This window comes from Arachis hypogaea, chromosome 3 (genome assembly GCF_003086295.3).
Source record: "Arachis hypogaea cultivar Tifrunner chromosome 3, arahy.Tifrunner.gnm2.J5K5, whole genome shotgun sequence".
NCBI classification, from domain to species: Eukaryota; Viridiplantae; Streptophyta; class Magnoliopsida; order Fabales; family Fabaceae; genus Arachis; species Arachis hypogaea.
In genome coordinates, this window is record NC_092038.1 from 142,241,699 (window position 1) to 142,259,865 (window position 18,167).

General features: G+C 35.3%; 3 protein-coding genes across 3 annotated transcripts; 1 reads left to right on the forward strand and 2 right to left on the reverse strand.

Moving 5' to 3' along the window:
- Window positions 1-1,327: 1,327 nt before the first annotated feature.
- LOC112734839 (mannosyl-oligosaccharide glucosidase GCS1) lies at window positions 1,328-9,413 on the forward strand. Its single transcript, XM_025784329.2, has 22 exons — window positions 1,328-1,792; window positions 1,923-1,996; window positions 2,249-2,500; window positions 2,773-2,947; window positions 3,333-3,419; window positions 3,530-3,598; window positions 3,728-3,824; window positions 4,233-4,315; window positions 4,480-4,587; window positions 4,936-5,057; window positions 5,242-5,349; window positions 5,433-5,506; window positions 6,211-6,336; window positions 6,430-6,497; window positions 7,056-7,205; window positions 7,346-7,396; window positions 7,859-7,915; window positions 8,003-8,152; window positions 8,243-8,334; window positions 8,608-8,717; window positions 8,842-8,905; window positions 8,991-9,413. The coding sequence occupies exons 1-22, from the start codon at window positions 1,484-1,486 to the stop codon at window positions 9,133-9,135; spliced, it is 2,571 nt and encodes an 856-aa protein (XP_025640114.1). The 5' UTR covers window positions 1,328-1,483; the 3' UTR covers window positions 9,136-9,413.
- A 2,268-nt stretch (window positions 9,414-11,681) lies between these two features.
- LOC112734840 (nuclear pore complex protein NUP54) lies at window positions 11,682-14,940 on the reverse strand. Its single transcript, XM_025784330.3, has 9 exons — window positions 14,030-14,940; window positions 13,868-13,921; window positions 13,642-13,701; window positions 13,302-13,412; window positions 12,977-13,042; window positions 12,771-12,857; window positions 12,433-12,534; window positions 12,154-12,303; window positions 11,682-12,024 (listed from the first exon to the last, which is right to left on the reverse strand). The coding sequence occupies exons 1-9, from the start codon at window positions 14,447-14,449 to the stop codon at window positions 11,905-11,907; spliced, it is 1,170 nt and encodes a 389-aa protein (XP_025640115.1). The 5' UTR covers window positions 14,450-14,940; the 3' UTR covers window positions 11,682-11,904.
- A 1,140-nt stretch (window positions 14,941-16,080) lies between these two features.
- Window positions 16,081-18,167, reverse strand: LOC112734841 (F-box/kelch-repeat protein At1g67480). The gene is made up of 2 exons (XM_025784331.2): window positions 17,298-18,167; window positions 16,081-16,962 (listed from the first exon to the last, which is right to left on the reverse strand). The coding sequence occupies exons 1-2, from the start codon at window positions 17,843-17,845 to the stop codon at window positions 16,335-16,337; spliced, it is 1,176 nt and encodes a 391-aa protein (XP_025640116.1). The 5' UTR covers window positions 17,846-18,167; the 3' UTR covers window positions 16,081-16,334.

Consider the following 18,167-nt stretch of genomic DNA (forward strand, 5'->3'; position numbering starts at 1 on the left):
CGCCCCTTGCTTTGTCCTGAATCTCAAGTTAGGCGCCACTTGTGCAGCCTTGGATTCATGTATATAGTTGATCTTGGCGCCTAACTTGAGAAACCTCAAGTTAGGCGCCACCCTTGCTGAATTGGTGGAAAAGAAGTATGGACTATTATACATAGTTAGAAAGCTCTGAAAGTTGACTTTCTAACGCCGCTAGAAGCACATCAATTGGGCCTCTGTAACTCGAGTTATTCAGGTTAGAGTGCAGAGAGGTCATGGTTGATAGCATCATTCGCCTTCTTCTCTTTTTCTACAGAAACTCCATCAAATCCATTCGAATACTACATGAAATAAACAGAATCACACACGACTCAAAGTAGCATCCATAGTGGCCAAAAGATAATTAATTCCTGATTAAACTCAACAATTTGAATACAAATTCACTAGGAAAAGATAGAAAAGATGCTCACGCAATGAGAGAGAGAGAGAGAGAGAGAGAGAGAGAGAGAGAGAGAGAGAGAGAGAGAGAGAGAGAGACGAGCTCGACGATGAGTTTAGGACGATCGACGACGATGAGGATAGAGACAGGCTTGACGAGGACAGAGATGGCGATGCCAACAGCAGCTCCGAACTGACCTTCTGGCGACACGAGGAGAAGAGCACACCTTCGAGAGGCGAGGATGGCAACTGCTGGTTGTTACCGCTGGAGCCGATAATGATGGGGCTGATGGTGTTTCAGTGGCTTGTTGACTTTGCTTATTTGATGCGTTGTGATTGTGAGAGAGAAGGGAGAAGGTTCTGTTGGATTTTTTTTCTTACTTATATAAAAAAGACGCTGTTTTGATTTGGATTAGTGAATCGAAAGCTTTAAAAACCGAATCGGTTCAATTAGTTTATTCGTTAATTATTGGTTTAGCTAATTTTTTTATTAATTTTTTGTAAAATGGTTCTTGACATCAACCGAACCAACTAGAGAACCGATTCTCAGTTAACTTAGTCGAACTAATTAATCTGATCCGATTTTTAGAACTATGATATTTACTATTATTAGTTTATTATTTTTCTTCTTGTCAATCTCTGTCGCTCGTTTGAAATCTAATGATATACCCATTGATGCATTTTAAATGACGTGCTCTTTCAATGTCTAAAACAATAGTATTTATTTATTTATTGAAATTTGATATAAGTTTTACGAATATAAAGTAATAAAAGTTTTGTATGAGCAGTTCTTAGCAAGATTTTTTGATATAATTCTCAATGTAATTGGTTTAGCAATGATAATTTTTTTAATTAAATCTAAATCTAAATGTTTGCACCTATTTATGATATGGTATATTAGTTTTAGTCATTTATGATATGGTATATAATTCTGAGCTTTCAGTCTTAGTATTATATTTTTGTACATTAGCTCAAATGCATAGAGAGTTCACTCATACGAGTCCTTGCCAGGTCCTCAGCAGCACCTACGCGACGTTGTGACTTTGCGATCGAGTGACTGAAACCATAAATGACCGGAAGCGGAAGAAGAACCACTCGGAGCAGAGCCAGATCCTCCGCCGATCCTGACGGCGGAGACGACGATGCCTCACTCCGGGAAGCGAAGTTGAAGCTGAAGCGTCGGAGAGAGAGGAGCAAGTACGGAAGTGCGATTCCGCTATTCAACAATCCGAACCTGAAGGTGGTGCTCCTTATCACCGTGGTGGCATTCTTCGTAATCTTGTTTCTGATCTTTCACCTTGTCAATTCCACCGCCGAACCCGAGCTCCCTCGCGCCGTCACGCCGCTTCCTGCCCCCAAGATTATGGACCTTCCTCAGGTGAAACTCTCGCTTAACATTATTCCCTCCATTATTTAATTGTTATTCTGAGTTTTTTTCCCCATTTTTCTTAACTTTGTGATTCCGAAGATTGACGCGCGTGAATGATTTATTTTTTTTCGCGCTGCAGTTTCAAGGTGAACACAGGGAGAGTTTGTATTGGGGAACTTATCGTCCCCATCTTTATCTTGGAATTCGTGCCAGGTATCGTCTTTATTTGTTTTAGTAAATAGTTTCTGTAAAGAGTTTGGTTAAACAAGGTTGTTCGAGCTGACACGGAAGCGAGACTATTTTGGAGGCTAAATATAAGAATTGTGGGTAAAATGAGTGCCATGTCTGGCTTAGATTTTGTATTTAGGATACTGATATCAACGACATTTGATTCTGCAAGCATTCTAAGTTTCTAACAATATATATTTTTGTTTGTTTGTTTGGTTGGTTGGTTGGTTATGTCAGGACTTCACAGTCTTTGATGGCTGGATTGATGTGGATTGGTGTGAAGGATGGAAGGTATCACTTGCGACATGTCTGCAAAGATGAGGATGATCTTGGCACTTATGGTTGGACAAAGCATGATGGACGTGAATTCGGGCATCAGTTGCTGGCAGATCATGGCATGACTTTGGCTACTGAGTTTTTAAAATCAAAGGTGGGTGGCAGTGGTTACGGAGGGGATTGGGCAGTTCGAATTAGTGTGCACATCAATAAGTAAGTCATGTAATTGCTTTCAAATCACTTTCCACTATAAGTGTTAAGGGTGGAAAAATTTTGTTAGTCGGTTTTTTTGGACAAAGTAGATACTAGCAATCCTGTTAAATCATTTTTGGCTTTTGGTCTGATTTTTCCTCCTAGAAGATGATAACATAAAATCTAACGCTGATCTTAATTTCTGGTCCGAGTTGCTTTTTGTTTCCCAGTATGAGTCTCATATCTGACTATTGATACGTTATGGTGAACTTTATCTTGTGGTCCAATCTCAGGTCTGAGTGGAACGAGGAGTTTGGGAAAGGTGCCCAGCTTTTCTTCTATTTGGCTGATGAAGGTGGTAATGTTCTGGATCTAAGTAGAGAAAAGTTGAACATTCATGAGGATTCTTTGCTTGCATCTGGCTCTCGACTGGATATTGGAAATTGGCAGCTGCATTTAAAATCAACGGTAATGATAGGACATAGTGTTTTGGTTGAATATTCAAGATAACGTTGTTCATACTATGACTTCTTGTTTGTGTTTATGGTTTTCTGGTTATAAATGTCCTACATTTCCTTTAAGTAGCACCTTGAAAGTGCGATTTTCTTCTTTGAAACAGTTTAGGAATAAGCTTGTGAATCTCCATATCTTGAATCATGCATATCACTTGAGCATAACAGCACCTCATGAAAGTTTACTGTCCTTTTTCTTTGGACCTTTAATTTACCTTTATAATCCATTTGTGTTCTTGCCCTAATATACTACATTTAATTTTCAATTTGTCATTCTTTATGATCTGTTATCGTATGCATCCAAGTAACCTGTTATTAACCGAATAATTTTTATTTTACAGGATGATTTAGAGCTGCATTATTCTGGATTTCGCACCCCTCACTTTCATAATTTATCTGATCTTGTTGAGGAAAATCTTGCATCACAAGTATGTTTAGGTGTTCCAGTCCAATTAATTTTGTTGTATAATTTTGGATTTTTTTTTTTTTGCTTTTGGTCTTTCCGTTGACATTTCTGCTGCTGTGCATGTCATAGTAGATAAGAAACCATGCTCGATTACAGCTGTCTGACTCATCAGTTGATTCTCCAAATGTGTTAGTTTTTCAGGTAATATAAACATTTAATTACATATGCTCTTTGTGAGGTCCATTTGACAATTATAAATGTTTAAATTTAGTTTGTCTTACTCTTCAATACACGCACACACACACATACACACACATCTTTTTGCCGCAGATTATCGGTGGATTTCCTTTCACAACAGATATTGCACTTCTTTCTGGAACTGATTCGGAAAGCTCAAGAGTAGACGAGCGTGTTAGTCAGTTAACAGGTTTTTTCCACTTCTATAAATTGTTTCTCAAAAACACGAAATGTAAATGCACTTAAATGAAGGTGAATAAATCTAGAAATTATTATGTTGTGAGAGTTGGCCATTGCTCTGAGCTGCTTGTGGATGGACATTTATACAATTGTGTAACTAATATGTGCTAAATAATATTGAGGCTGAAATTTGAAAGATAATCATTTATGTCTCCTGTGCTTTTAAATTCATTTCTTTTGGCTTTTGGTTTGTCTCTTATGATTCTTTTGCTTTTAAATCTTAATACCTTTAAAGAGAAATTGGCTACTCTTTTCTGATGTAGATTTTTTAATCTTTTTTAAACAACAAAATTCAATTGCAGCTAGCTAAATCAGTGTGTAATTTTTTGTTTGTTTGTTTTTCTCTGCTCAATCTTAGGCACCTCATTGACCAGTCAACTGAATGATAAGAAACAAGCATTTGACAAAAAGTTTGAAGATGTTTTCAGTTTGGCTGAGAAGGTACTAATTTCATTGTCCTTTTCCTTATTCAATTTTTATTTCACTTTATGATTTTCCATAATTTCTTCTCTTCTCAAGGGGGGAAATGTTTGAATCTCAAGTCTTCCCCTTTCTCTCTCAAGATGGGAGAAGTTGTTTGAATCCCAAGTTATCTTTGATTCCAGGTGGATTCAGAATCCATATCTGTTGGTAAGGCTGCTGTAGGGAACTTGTTAGGTGGCATTGGTTACTTTTATGGGCAGTCAGTAATTGCAATTCCGAGAACCCTCGATGTAAGTTACTTTTGTTTATTATTTGTTAGTCCTTATTGAAAAGTATTTACCCCATAGTGCCATATAACACGGCTTGTGGTTATACTAAATATGGACATCTTCACATGTTTTATCTTTCCATAGGTAAATTGATTTTATGCAGAAAACTGTTTTGGTGTCAGTTGATAATCTATACCAATATACCTTTCTTTACCCTTTTCCTTGTTATCTTCTCATCCTAACAGCAGATTTGCTATTCTTTTATTAATATGTGGGTGGTTTTAGTTTTCAATCATAATGCTATCTTGTGCTTTTTGCTACAAGCTATTTGGAACTCGCACTTATGCTGTATGTTGTTTTCGTTTGCAGCTTAAAGAGCATGTTAAGTATGTATCATATTGGCCTGCTGAGCTTTATACAGCTGTACCAGGTCGATCTTCCTTTCCAAGAGGATTTTTATGGGATGAAGGCTTTCATCAACTTCTAATCTGGTTAGGTTCTCATCCTAGTAACATCCTTATCTCAACCATAATCATCATATCTATTTGTTTTGCTTGAATTTCTACTCAGAAAAAAGCACCGTATTTTCTGGATTGTTCAAGACTTATGGGTTTCAAATAACAAAAGATTGTCTATTATATCTATGCTTTCTTTGCACTTATGCACATCAACTAGGCGTTGGGATATTCATATTTCGTTGGATATCATTGGACACTGGTTAGATTTGATGAATGTTGATGGATGGATACCTCGTGAACAAATTCTGGGAGCCGAAGCGCGAAGGTAGTACAACACATTTTCTATAAATTGCTGCATTCATTTTTAGCTTTTAGCTCCCCAAGTGACAAATTCTTCTGATCTTGCAGTCGGGTCCCAGAGGAATTTGTTCCGCAGCATCCAACAAATGGAAATCCTCCAACTCTGTTTTTAGCATTGAATGGTACTTCTGTTTATTGTTATTTCTATGTTTCTCTTTTTCCGTAACCTTTTCATTTCAATCTTATTGTTACAATCATGTTCCCATTGTGTTCAATCAATCATTAACTCCCCAGTCTGATTTTCCTTTTGTTGGGGAATGATAATGAGAAAGTTCTTGTGTGGTTTTGTCTCTGCAATGCCCACTTATCCTTACAACTCCTTTTGATTTGCTTGTTCTTTAAGTAGGGAATCATGCATAATTGTGCTGGGTTACCGAAAATGTTTGTGAAATTAAGTTTATGGAGAGTGGAGACCAAGCTGGACAAATGCAATTATCTCTGTAAACCTCACTTTAGGTCATAAGCATGACTAACATTGGTTTGATGATGTTGAATGCATGTTAATCACAGGGACTGCCAGAAAGAAATTATTATGGTTGTGATGCTATCGTTATTACTTGCGCTGCTTACAAACTTATTCTGTAAAAAAACTGAAAATATGTCCTTCAGAATGAAGCTAGGGTTATTATATCATATATTCATATGGTACATGAAGATTCTGTAGACTCTGAAAAATTTATTTGTCCTGTCTTATATGAAGTTGTGGTCATGACATATTCTTTTTGTTCCTGATTAATTGGTCTGTTCATCTCTACTGCCTTTGAAATATCCCTTTTGTATTATGTGCTAAACAAAGTGGTTAAAAATCTGTTTTGTTTTCCATCAGATATAGTTAACGGCTTGAAGACCAACAAGTTTAATGCAAACGATAGAAGTGATATATCTCTGTTCCTAGAGCGTGCCTTTGTTAGATTGGAAGCATGGTTCCAATGGTTTAATACAACTCAGTCAGGTATATTATAAATCTAATGCCATGTGTGCTTCAGTGCTGAGATGAGTTAGTTTCTTCCTCACCTAGTTTTGGGTTATCATCTCTTTAATACAGGGAATCAGATGGGCAGCTACTACTGGCATGGACGGGACAATAAAACAATACGAGAATTGAATCCCAAGGTTCTGACCTGTTTAGTATATTTAATTTTTAGGGTATATTTGGTTGGCAGTAAAAATGAATTGCAAATTTTTGTGAATGAGTTCATGTATAAAATAACACATACAGTTCATCTTGAAAAATTTCACCCTATTTTAACCCACCAATTAAACATACTATTCATTTTTTCTGGACTCATCTGCACTTCCGATTTAAACTATACATACGTAGGTGACTTGAGTAGAACAGTCATGAGCAAACTGAAAGTGGAAACTGGAAACTATTGTTGGCACAGCCACAATTGAGTTTTATTAGATTTTTATTGTAACATGACATGAACCTACTTAAAGCACAGATCTAAAAACAGTTTTGGCCATTTGTGCTTAATTTATATTACGGTGGTTCTACCATCTGTTTTGACAAGCAAAATAGGCTTCATTTTTCTGGATGATGTTTATTATTAATAGAAACTGAGAAGTCATATCTGACATGCATTGAATGTGTCTGAAACCTTAATTATTGCATGAATATACATTGCATTATGTCCAAGTATCACATTACATTCATTCTGGCATCTTCAGACACTGTCCTCAGGATTGGATGATTATCCACGTGCTTCCCACCCAAGTGGAGATGAGCGCCACTTGGATCTTAGGTGTTGGATGTCACTTGCAGCAGATTGCATGCATTCCATTGAAGAGCTGTTAGATAAGGAAACCAAACCTAGTAAGGTATAATTTAGAAACAAATTTATCATTATGTGGGAATGCATTATATTTATATACTTTTTATACAAATTAGGGGAAATGTAGATAGCTGAATTGTTGAAGCTTCACCCAATTTAACTGACATATTAAATGAAATGGTGCAGAATTATGGTTCTACAGCTAAGTTGCTATCAGATCTTGAGTTAATAAACCAGGTATTACCTGTGTTCTCCATCTTGCTTGATATTTCATTATGCATCTCTGCAAGAAGGTGAGGAATAAAGATAAAAGAAAATAACCACATACCCGTAACAGAAATTAGAAATCTTGTGGAAAGTATGATGTTCAAAAAGGAAACTTGATTCCTTCCTTACACTACTTTATAAAAATTTCCCATTGTCCTTAAATATTAGAAAACAAGGTTTCTCTTTGCTTCTTTGTACTATCTAAATAACCAAAGTATGTCATTTGAGTGAAGCCTAATCATGCTCCTTTTATGCCTTCTCCACACACTCCATGGTGTCTTGACCATTGAGATTTTCAATTTTGCTTCTTCTGTGTAGCAGTCCAAGGATGATTGTCTTTTTATCATAAGATTGTGTGCTGATACTAGAGTCATTTCATGTCTACCATAATTATTCATTCCCATGCCTAATTTGAGCTTCATGTACATACAGATGCATTTTGATGTTGCATATGGTGCGTACTTTGATTTTGGAAATCATACAGAGAAGGTATACTGTCAAACTTATGCAAGATTTTCGATGCTAGTGTCCCCATGCCTGAGAATGTGAATTTCTTTGCATGCTTAACCACGATAGGTTCAACTTAAATGGAAAGAAGTGGCGGTTGGACATAATCAAGCTGCTCGTGAGCTTGTCCGGGAAGTTTTCGAGAGACCCAAGTTGAGATTTGTTCCCCACATTGGTTATGTGAGTTTATTCCCGCTCATGACAAGGATCATTCCATCAGTAAGTAGCATTTCCACATTTTGAAGTTATTCCTTGTCTGAATGATTCCACAATTAGATTCATATTATAATTCGGTACTGTCTTGTTCAGGGATCATGGATTCTGGAAAAGCAGCTTGAACTCATTTCAAATCGAAGCCTCTTGTGGACTGACTATGGACTACGTTCTCTTGCCAAAACAAGGTCCATAACCATTGCTCTGATGAATATTTAATTGAATGATTTTAGTCCTTATAAAGTACTCTCTTTTATGATCCCTATAAATTTTTCTTTAGTCCTGACTTAGTTCGACAAAATGATAATGTGATACATCTTTGCCACGTCAATATTTTTTCTTACCATGTCTACACTTGACCAAAACCAAAAACTCATTTAAACCTTCAATTATTCTAGTTACCTTGTTTAGCACTTGATGATTCTAGTGAACCAAAAATTATATTGTGTTTTGTGTCACAGTTCCATGTACATGAAACGCAACACAGAACATGATGCTCCATATTGGAGAGGTACAATTTGGATAAACATGAATTACAGAATTCTTTCAGCACTCCACCATTACTCGAAAGGTAATTCTGGACAGGCAAAAAAGAAAGTAGCAAATCTTTCAATTTATTAACTTATTGTTAGCCCCCAACCGCTAAAAATCTCATTCCTTCCAGAAACTAATCTTTGGGTTGAATTTTATCTCAGAGAATGGCCCGTATCAGGACAGAGCTAAAGCTATCTACGAAGAATTGAGAAGCAATTTAATTAGGTATTGTTCTAGTGTATTTGGTGCTTTTGGAATCTTATCTTTGATATTAGTTTATAAGAATTACATCTTTCCCATCTCACTGCAGAAATATAGTACGCAATTATCGACAGAGTGGATATCTGTGGGAACAGTATGATCAGGTTAAGGGTAAGGGAAAAGGGGTACACCCATTTACGGGTTGGACATCACTTGTGACATTAATCATGGCAGAGGCTTATGAAAAGATTTAGGCAAAGCAGCAGAGATTACATGCAGCAACACAGATCAAATGTGCTCGGTTCTCTTACTGACCGCCTTCTCTCACCGCAAGATTGTTAGTCACCGAAGGCTGCAAGAGATGTGGCGCACGCTGTTGTATTTGAATATTGACCTTCGTAGATTCTAGAAAATGTTTTTAAGTTTTTAATACCTAGGTCCGAATGTGATTGGTGAAAACCATAAAGCAAGATGCCAATAAACTCATGTAAGGTTAAACTCTTGTCTTCCTAATACATTTTTCTTTTGCCCATTTTTTTTTTGTCGCAAGTTAAATTCACCAATACCTTCTTACCAACTACTAATATCTTCAAAAGCAATGTTTTAAATGTTAAACCATTTTTTAAATATTTTAGAGACCAAATCAGAGTTACGTTTATGTAAATGTCAATAAAAATGAATGTAAAATAAATGAATCGATAAATTCAAATGCATATTCTTTCCAAGATAAAGTATAGCTCAAATGGCATAATCTCTCCATACTCAATTAAGAGGTTGCGGGTTCGAATCTCATATCTTTGGTAAAAAAAAAAAAGTTCTAGATTTGTTTTGACATTTTTTTCTTTATAAACGATTATCTTTAGAACTATTCTCCACTTACAAGTCTTTTACCCATACAAGTTCATATATTTTATTTCATGTGAGACGCACTTCTTCTAGCATGTTGATTTCACACGCTTCTTAATTTAACAGATTTTTCAATCAACGCGCGCACGTTCTTCTTCGTTATCGTCATCACCAACACCATCTCATCCTCCTCTTCCTCCTTTTTTCATTAGAATTTATTTTCCTCTTTCCTTTTCCTCCTTCTTCTCCTTATCTCGTTGTTGAAAATAATGAATAATTCAAGTTTAGATTATCAATTGAACCAAAACGAAATTGATTATTGTTTTGAATCCAATCAAGTAGCTGAAGTGTAGTTTGATTTTAGTTAATTTTTTCGTTAGCAGTTTATGATTCTGTAGGTGAATAATGTTTCATCGTTGATGGTTTGAATTGAATGTAATGTAAAAGTTCTGTATTAAAGAAAATATTTTTCTGTATTTGCAGCAAATTTGGATGTAACACGAAGATATTTGGGTATAACACGAAAATATTTGGGTGTATTCTTTAAGAATTTTCGGTGTATGTGTGTTGATAAATTCTGCATAATTCAAAACTCTTCTTCTCCCTCCTCCTCATCTTCTATTGCTTCTTCTTCTTCTTTTTCATCATCATCATCATCATCTTTTTTTTTTTTTCTTATTCATCTTTTTTTTCTTGTTTTATTTTCTCAAGTTTCTTCTTGTTTTACTCTTTTAACAAGAATAAAAACAAAAAAAAAAATCAAACAAAGAAAAAGAAAAAACATAAAATGGTACAAACTTACTTAGAATATGATGAACTTATATTCGTTCAACTAAAAGAAAGAAATAAATAAGAAAAAAAAAAGAAGAAAAAAAAATACAGCATTAGAGGAAATATTTTTCTATATTTGCAGTAAATTTAGGTGTAACACGAAGATATTTGAGTGTAACACGAAGATATTTGAATATATTGTTTAAGAATTTTCCGTATATTTGTATTGATAAGTTCTTCATAAAATTCTAAAATTTATTTATTTTTATCAAAGTATTTGTTTGCAAGTTCTCATGTAATTACAAATAAAAAACGGAAAATTTTATTCCTTTTAATCTATCAAATAAGATTATTTTATTGGTTTCTTTTCTCCTAGTCAATTCTTACCTTATTTGATTTCGTCCCTGTAGTGAAATATATATAATGGTATTAAATACCTTTTAGATACCTTTTAGTACTTCCAAACATTAGATGTAGGTGCATAGTGTTTATAATTAGGTTATGTAGCAACACTTTTTTAATTTAAAAAATAAAAGTAAAAAGTATTATCGAAATAAAAAATATGATTTTAAGTTTAATAATAATTTTTAAATATTGTTAGAACTCTTTAACTATTGTAACTAAGTGAATACTCAATTTGGTTCATAAACTTATACATGAGTCTCAATTTAATTCTTAAAATTTCAATTGTCTCTATTTAATTTTCAAACTTTACAAACATGATTCACATTAGTTCTAAGGACAATTTTCAATACACAAGGTTAATAAAGCACTAACATGGACCCCTAAATACCAAGCTGTAACTGGTGAAATGTCGTATTAGTTTTAGTGCTCAAATAGCCAAAAAAATAATAGCAAATCACTTGTTTTGAGAAAAAAATTTTCAATAAATACACTTATAATATTTTTGCATAACATTTGACTGTCCACGTCACCGTTCTGTTAACGTTTGTATGTCAAAAATTGTTCTAAGGGCTAACTTGAGTTACATTCAAAAAGTTTAAAAATTAAATAAAAATAATTGAAATTTTAAGAATTAAATTAAAACTAGGCGCAAATCCAAATACCAAATTAAGTGATAATATCTCGTAGTATTCAACTATTCATCTACTAGCTAATTCATAAGCAGAACGACAAGGACTACCTTCACTTTCGCAAACTTTTGAATTAAATCCCAAGAAAATTTACTAAAAAGCATAAATAATTACTCATTAGTATTACGGGAACCGAAAGCCAAATTAGCCCTGATTAAAATATCATAAGAATTTTCTAATAGCGAACAACGCAAACGATGCCCAATTTACTTCCACGATTTACCAACGATGTCTGTGTTCAGCTATAACAGATGGACTGAAACAAAATACAAGCAAAACCAACACTATCATTTAGAAGTATACATAGGAAGCTCAGAATGAATTCCCATTTTCAGTTGCTGTATCCTCAGCCATCATAATTTCCATATCCCTTATATCTCGCTTCAGAACACTGCCAAGTCTTCCTATGGCCTCCGTCTGCTGCTGCAAAACCTGCCCGCAGAAAAGTAGCCAAACTATTACATTAAATTCTTTGAATTTAATATTTTCGAACTTTCTTTTTATATTTGTGCATGGAGATCCAAATTTTAAAGCATAAATCTCAGTTTCATCACAACTTACCTCCTGCAGGTCAGCAAGACTTTGATCATGAATCTTGGCTGATCCTGGAAGATAAACAGAGCCACCAAATCCCATCGAGTTTGCCTGAACACGAGATACTGTTAGAAGGTTTTGTACCCTTCTAGACAGATCAGCTCCAGATCCTCTCAGCTGAAAAGATATTAGCTCAACTTCAGCCATGAATTAATCATTCCAAGACACTCTTATATGTAACATTTACTCACGTTCCATTCAAAAGTATTTCTATGGCTGCAAAACAGTAAATCAAAGGACACAGACCTGCCGGGTAATTGTGGCTAATTTCTCAGCGAGTTCAGCTTCTCCTTTTGTCAGGGGGATGCGACAGCCTTTCCCCTCCAACGCCTCCACTATTCTCATGACCTTATATTAGATACATGAGCAAATAAATTAATGAAATATCAAACAATATATATATATACATATATCCACACACACAATGCAAGGTGATAAAATTCATCAATATGATTATCAGCAACAAATTAACCAAGTCCTACTGAGGGCATACAATTGGAGAGGTGAGGAAGAGTAGGGGTAAACAAAATAAACCCATTTTACAATCTACAGAACAATTCCTTTTCACAAAAAGGAGCCCTTACTCTTAAAAGGCGCCGCTGGAGAATTTGTTCCTTCTGTTTCATTCTTTGAATCCGAGGAAGAGTCTCAGCTTGAAAATGTCTTTGGAGCTGCAAAATGCATTAGATAATTCAGAATAGTCAAAACGTGATTAATATAAAAATCAGTATTACTACAGTACCACTTTAACATTGAACATGGAAAAGCAGAGAAAGAGAAAGAGCAATACCATTTTAACATTGCTTTGGGTTATACGTAATCTCTCTGCATCTGAAACAATGACTTCATCTTGGATCTGCACAACAATGTGAATCAGATATGTATGAACTTCTCATGCATAAAAGGTTCTAATGCTAGCACCAATGTTCATGTGTTAACAAATGTTATGATTCGTTTTGTTAAGAACAAAACCCAACATATAATAGACAATCAACCATATTCCGAAAAAGGTTCAGATATTCAAAGTATGAATGTTATTCTAACAGTTCAACCCTCAAGATAAAAAAATTACAGTAACTTACATTCACTAGAAGCTTAAAATTAAAAGGGATTACCTTAAGGCGTTGTGAAAGATCCTTAAAACCCTGAACAAGTTGGGGCCACAGGCGTTCTCTATCAGCACTTTCCATTCCCTCAAGCTTCCCCATAGCCTCAGCCCACATGATCTGGCAGTATAAACTATTCTCCATAATTAGCCAAGCGGTGGCACAAAGATAACAGCTTGATACATTCCATTACAGACCAAAAACTAACTATTAGAGTCAGTCTGGTATCCCATTAAATTTCAGGGTGTTCATTCCTATCTTCGCCATAATGTTGAAGAGGAAACCAAACTGAGCTCAAGAGTACTTAGAGGAACTGAGGAAATAGCACAAATTTCAAGAAGGGACTTACGTCTGAAACACCAGCAGGCTTAACCCTAAACTGTGGATCCGTTACACTGAACAACAAATGCTGCAGAACAAACACAATGGACCAAAATTAAGATGAACCAGCCCAGCTCTTGGAATTTGAAATGAATAATACAAGATCAAATCCCACAACTGAAAGGGGGGAAATTGCGATTTTCTCAATTTCTTAACTTAGGGGTAAAAAAATTGAGAAATAGTGAGGGAAATACCTTAAAAGCATACTTAAGATTTGTAGGTTCATCCTTGTAAGAATCAACGATTGTCTAAGCGAACAATACAATAAAAACACTCAGGATGAATCAAATGAAACGCACAAATTAACTTGTTTTTTTTTCCCATAAAAAGAAAAAAGAGGGGCTAAGTTATGTTACTTGAATATCCCGATCGGCGAGAGAGAAAGGAACAGGAGCCACATTGGCCATCTGGGTAGTCAACTGAGCATTCGGAAATGGTGTAGGCTGTGCCGGTGTTTGTGGCTGCGGTGCTCCAAAATTGGACTGAAAACCGAACCCAGTGGAAGCCGGTTGCTGAAACAGCGAAGGTGTCTGCTGCTGTGGTTGAGAGGAAAAAGGGGTTGAGAATAGCGAAGAGCCGAATCCGGTAGCGAATGAAGGCGTGGAAGGAGTTCCAAACGCAGGGGTTGAAGACGGAGTACCGAAGACTGGGGCAGAAGAAGGGGTACCGAATGCTGGGGTAGAAGAAGGAGTTCCGAACGCTGGGGTTGAGGAAGGTGCACCGAATGCAGGTGTTGAATTTGGGGTGCCGAATGCAGAAGAAGAAGCCCCGAACATTTTGGTTGCTGTTTAAGAATAGTATAATCAAAGAGATCGATGGGTAACGAAGTTGTTGTTGTTGCTATGCCGGTGTCTGAATTCGGAGGGAAACTATGTCCTTTCCCAGTTGGAGTTGAATTCGCACTCCAAGTGTTCGACGAAAAGAGTGAAAGAGTAAAGAGAGTGGTGATGGTCTGCACTTTGTTTGAACGGACTCCAACGGCGCCAACAAATTAGTGCGAGCTTTCTTTCCTCTCTCCTCACACCGTCACGCGCAGTCGCGCATACCCAAATAAAAAACTATAAAAAAAAATAAAAAAGTATGAGATTAGTGACTACTCACTAGGTAAGTACTAAGTAGGTAGTATCCATGGTTAACGTAGATTTATTGTTTTATTCACATAGTAAACAATAATTTGCCAACATGAAAATAATTGAGAAAGGGTTTTAGTCACCAAAAAATAATTGAGAAAGGGTCTATCTATTCTCTGTGGTTCTGTATCCGTGTTAAAAATATCATAAATTTTTTTGACATTTTAATACACTAAATATTATTATATTTTTTAAATATCTCTTTAGAATAAAAGTTAACCAAGTTCATTGAGATCAATTTCTATTGGTTAATTGTGAGTAGAAATTATACTAATAGTACATATTAATTAAATAAAAAATTCATGTACAGATTAAAAATTAACTATTAAATTAGTTATTGATTATTTATGTATAAATATATAATGTTTAACAAAATAAATATTATCTGTTATATTTATATAAAAAATTAATTATTAACTTAATTATTATATATTTGTATATAAATATATGTGATGTTTAATTTATTTTTAATATATATTTTATATTTTAATATATACTTTATACAAGTGTCTGAATTAATAACTGATTTTTTTTGTTTGTATTATGATATATATTTCATATGAATAATTTAATAATTAATTTTGTGTGCACGAAATATAATTATAATTAAATTAATTTATATTAAAATTCAATCATAAATTCATATTTTAAAATAATATTTTAATCAAATTCTAGTCTTTGTGTCAATTCATGTATAATAGAATAAGTTAAGTAAAATATATTAAGGTAAAGTATTAAATTAGTTTTTTGTATTTTGATTTAATTCTGTTTTAATCCTTAAAGTTTAAAGTATTTTATTTAAATCCAAAAAATTCTATTTAACTTTAATATAGTCCTATCGTAACTTTAAAATTAAATAATTAACAGAATGTCTTATGTGACAGCAGTGCAAAAACAAAGTCGATACTTGAGAGAAGATGTACAAACTCGAGAGCCGGAAGATACATAACCGCGGATACATCTCCGCATGCCGTTAACCTTGGTTCAAGCAAATGAAGAACATTGTCTAAAACTCGTATTTTGCGAGAAAGTTCCCCCGCAACCACGAGAATAAGGCCATCGTCACCTTCGCTGCGAAAACTTTTCTCGACAATCGAAGAGGTTGTTTATGAATTTTTCAGATTTAAAAACTAATCTTGGTTAATTATTTAACTTTAACTTTACCATATGATTACATTAAAATTAAATAACACTTTTTTAAATTTAAATAGACCTAAACATGACAGACCAATTTAGTATTTATGGCTTTACCCAACATATTAAAAATCAGAACACAATTTACTCTCGTATCAAATTCTAGTATATAAGTATATAACCATCTCATAATATACACGATTTGGAAAATGAAGTCATCAGTGGTCACCAGATGGATGGAAATACTCCATCATACATCATAGCCACAAGGGGGGAAAGACATGATAATAGAACTAACAGAGCCAAGCAAGAGTAGTAATTAGAATCTGATAATTATCCTGAATCCTAGTTAAACAAGACTGATAGTTCTCCATGACTCACTTCAAGGTCTCTTTTTTCATGCCTTGACTGTTACACTGCCCAAGCATAACCCAGATGGTTTGATCTCACTTGTTTGCCACTCTGATCCAGGGGCTGCAGTTGGATCATACAACAAAGTTTTGCATGTAGGTTCCTCCTCCAGTGAGAACAGCAAGAGTTTACCATCAAGAATTCCGAACCGGAAACCGATACTGGAGCTCCCAGTCAAAGGTAGAGGCTCCATTTTCCATGTATTGTCCTCTGAATTGAAGATTGCCAACTTCCTCTGATTCTTCCACTCCATACAGAACAGCTTCTTTCCCAGTACTGCATGAGCAGTCACCATGACACAACCATTTTTCATCTCACACCAACTGTGCCTTTCAGGATTGTAAACATCAACAAATTTTGAGTTTCCAATTGTAAAACTCGACCTTCCACCCATCACGTACAGCTTCCCTTCGAATCCACACGCGAAGCAACCTCGTCTCGGCCGACGAAGGCTCTCAATCAATGTCCATTTGTCAGTTTCTGGATCATAGACCTCGACACTGGAGAGGCTGTCGCCATCTACTCCATTGCCTCCAACAGCGTACACCAAGCCGTTGACCTCAGCACAAGCAAAGTCATATCGAGCCACATTCATGTTTGATAACCTGCTCCAACTGCAATTGCAATTGCAAACTTTTAACATTGATATACAGATATCAAACAGCTTTATCAATTACAAAGTTATATGCTTCTGACTACCTATAGTTATTATTTTGAAATGTTAGAATGAACGAAGATTTTTAAGACTTAGATCACACAAGTAGTCAACTTGAGTAGCCTCCAAACCCATTCTAAGGTGTCATGTTCCTACTTTCTAGTTTTTACCAGTTTGATGAAACAGTCCAAAAATCATGATTTGTCTTGCAATAACTCAACAATGCAGCAGGATTTTTTGACATGTGTAGAAAGTTGCCAATACTAAAAGATAAGTTGCAGCTGAAATACAAACCTGTTGACACAAGAATTGTATTGGTAAACCTCTGGTGAGGCAGTGGCAGTTCCATCAATAACTGAATAGCCAGCCATGACAAGTAGCTTCCCATTAACAACCACCACCCCGAATCCAGCCTTTGTTGGACCAGGCATTGGTGGAAGAGATCGACGATTCTGACCCTGACAATCCACTACCTCCCAATGGCTTCCTTTCCCTTCTTTATCTGCAGTTAACAGGAAAAGCCATTCCTCAACCAAGCCAGCCAATTTTCTTACCATTATAAATTCTTTGCTCTGAATGAAACACCTCCATCTCTTACAAACACCGGCCATAGCCGGGAGGTCCGAATGAGGCACAAGTGCTAAGCAATACTTGGAAACATCATCAGGCAGCCGAGGTAGAATCGAGCTATCATCATCCTTATCCGATAACTCAGAGCGCACAGAATGCTTGCTCTTAGAAAGTGTTTGATTTTCCTTATTGGGTAAATTAGAAAAACACATATTCGGTTCTGTGAACCACTTCTTACCAGCAATGCATCCAGGCATTTTTGAAATGATCATTAACACATATCAGATATAATATTACCATGTACAGAAATTTTGTCCGCAACTGTGACTAATCAACCAAATAGTGTAAAAAATGTATAACTGAGTAGAGCACCAAACTATAGGAACTCAAAATACTCTTCACCCATGGGGATTCTACAAGACCAAGGCATACAAGATGTGGAAGAACGAATAACATGAGCGGTATAAGAAGATGATTTTCTGTGCTTTATCCACTCTGACTCAAGTTCCATAACAGAATTTGTGTTACTTGTATTATTCCCTTTATATCTTAAGCTGCCAAAGTGAAATCTTCCCTCACACATTGCCCAGATAT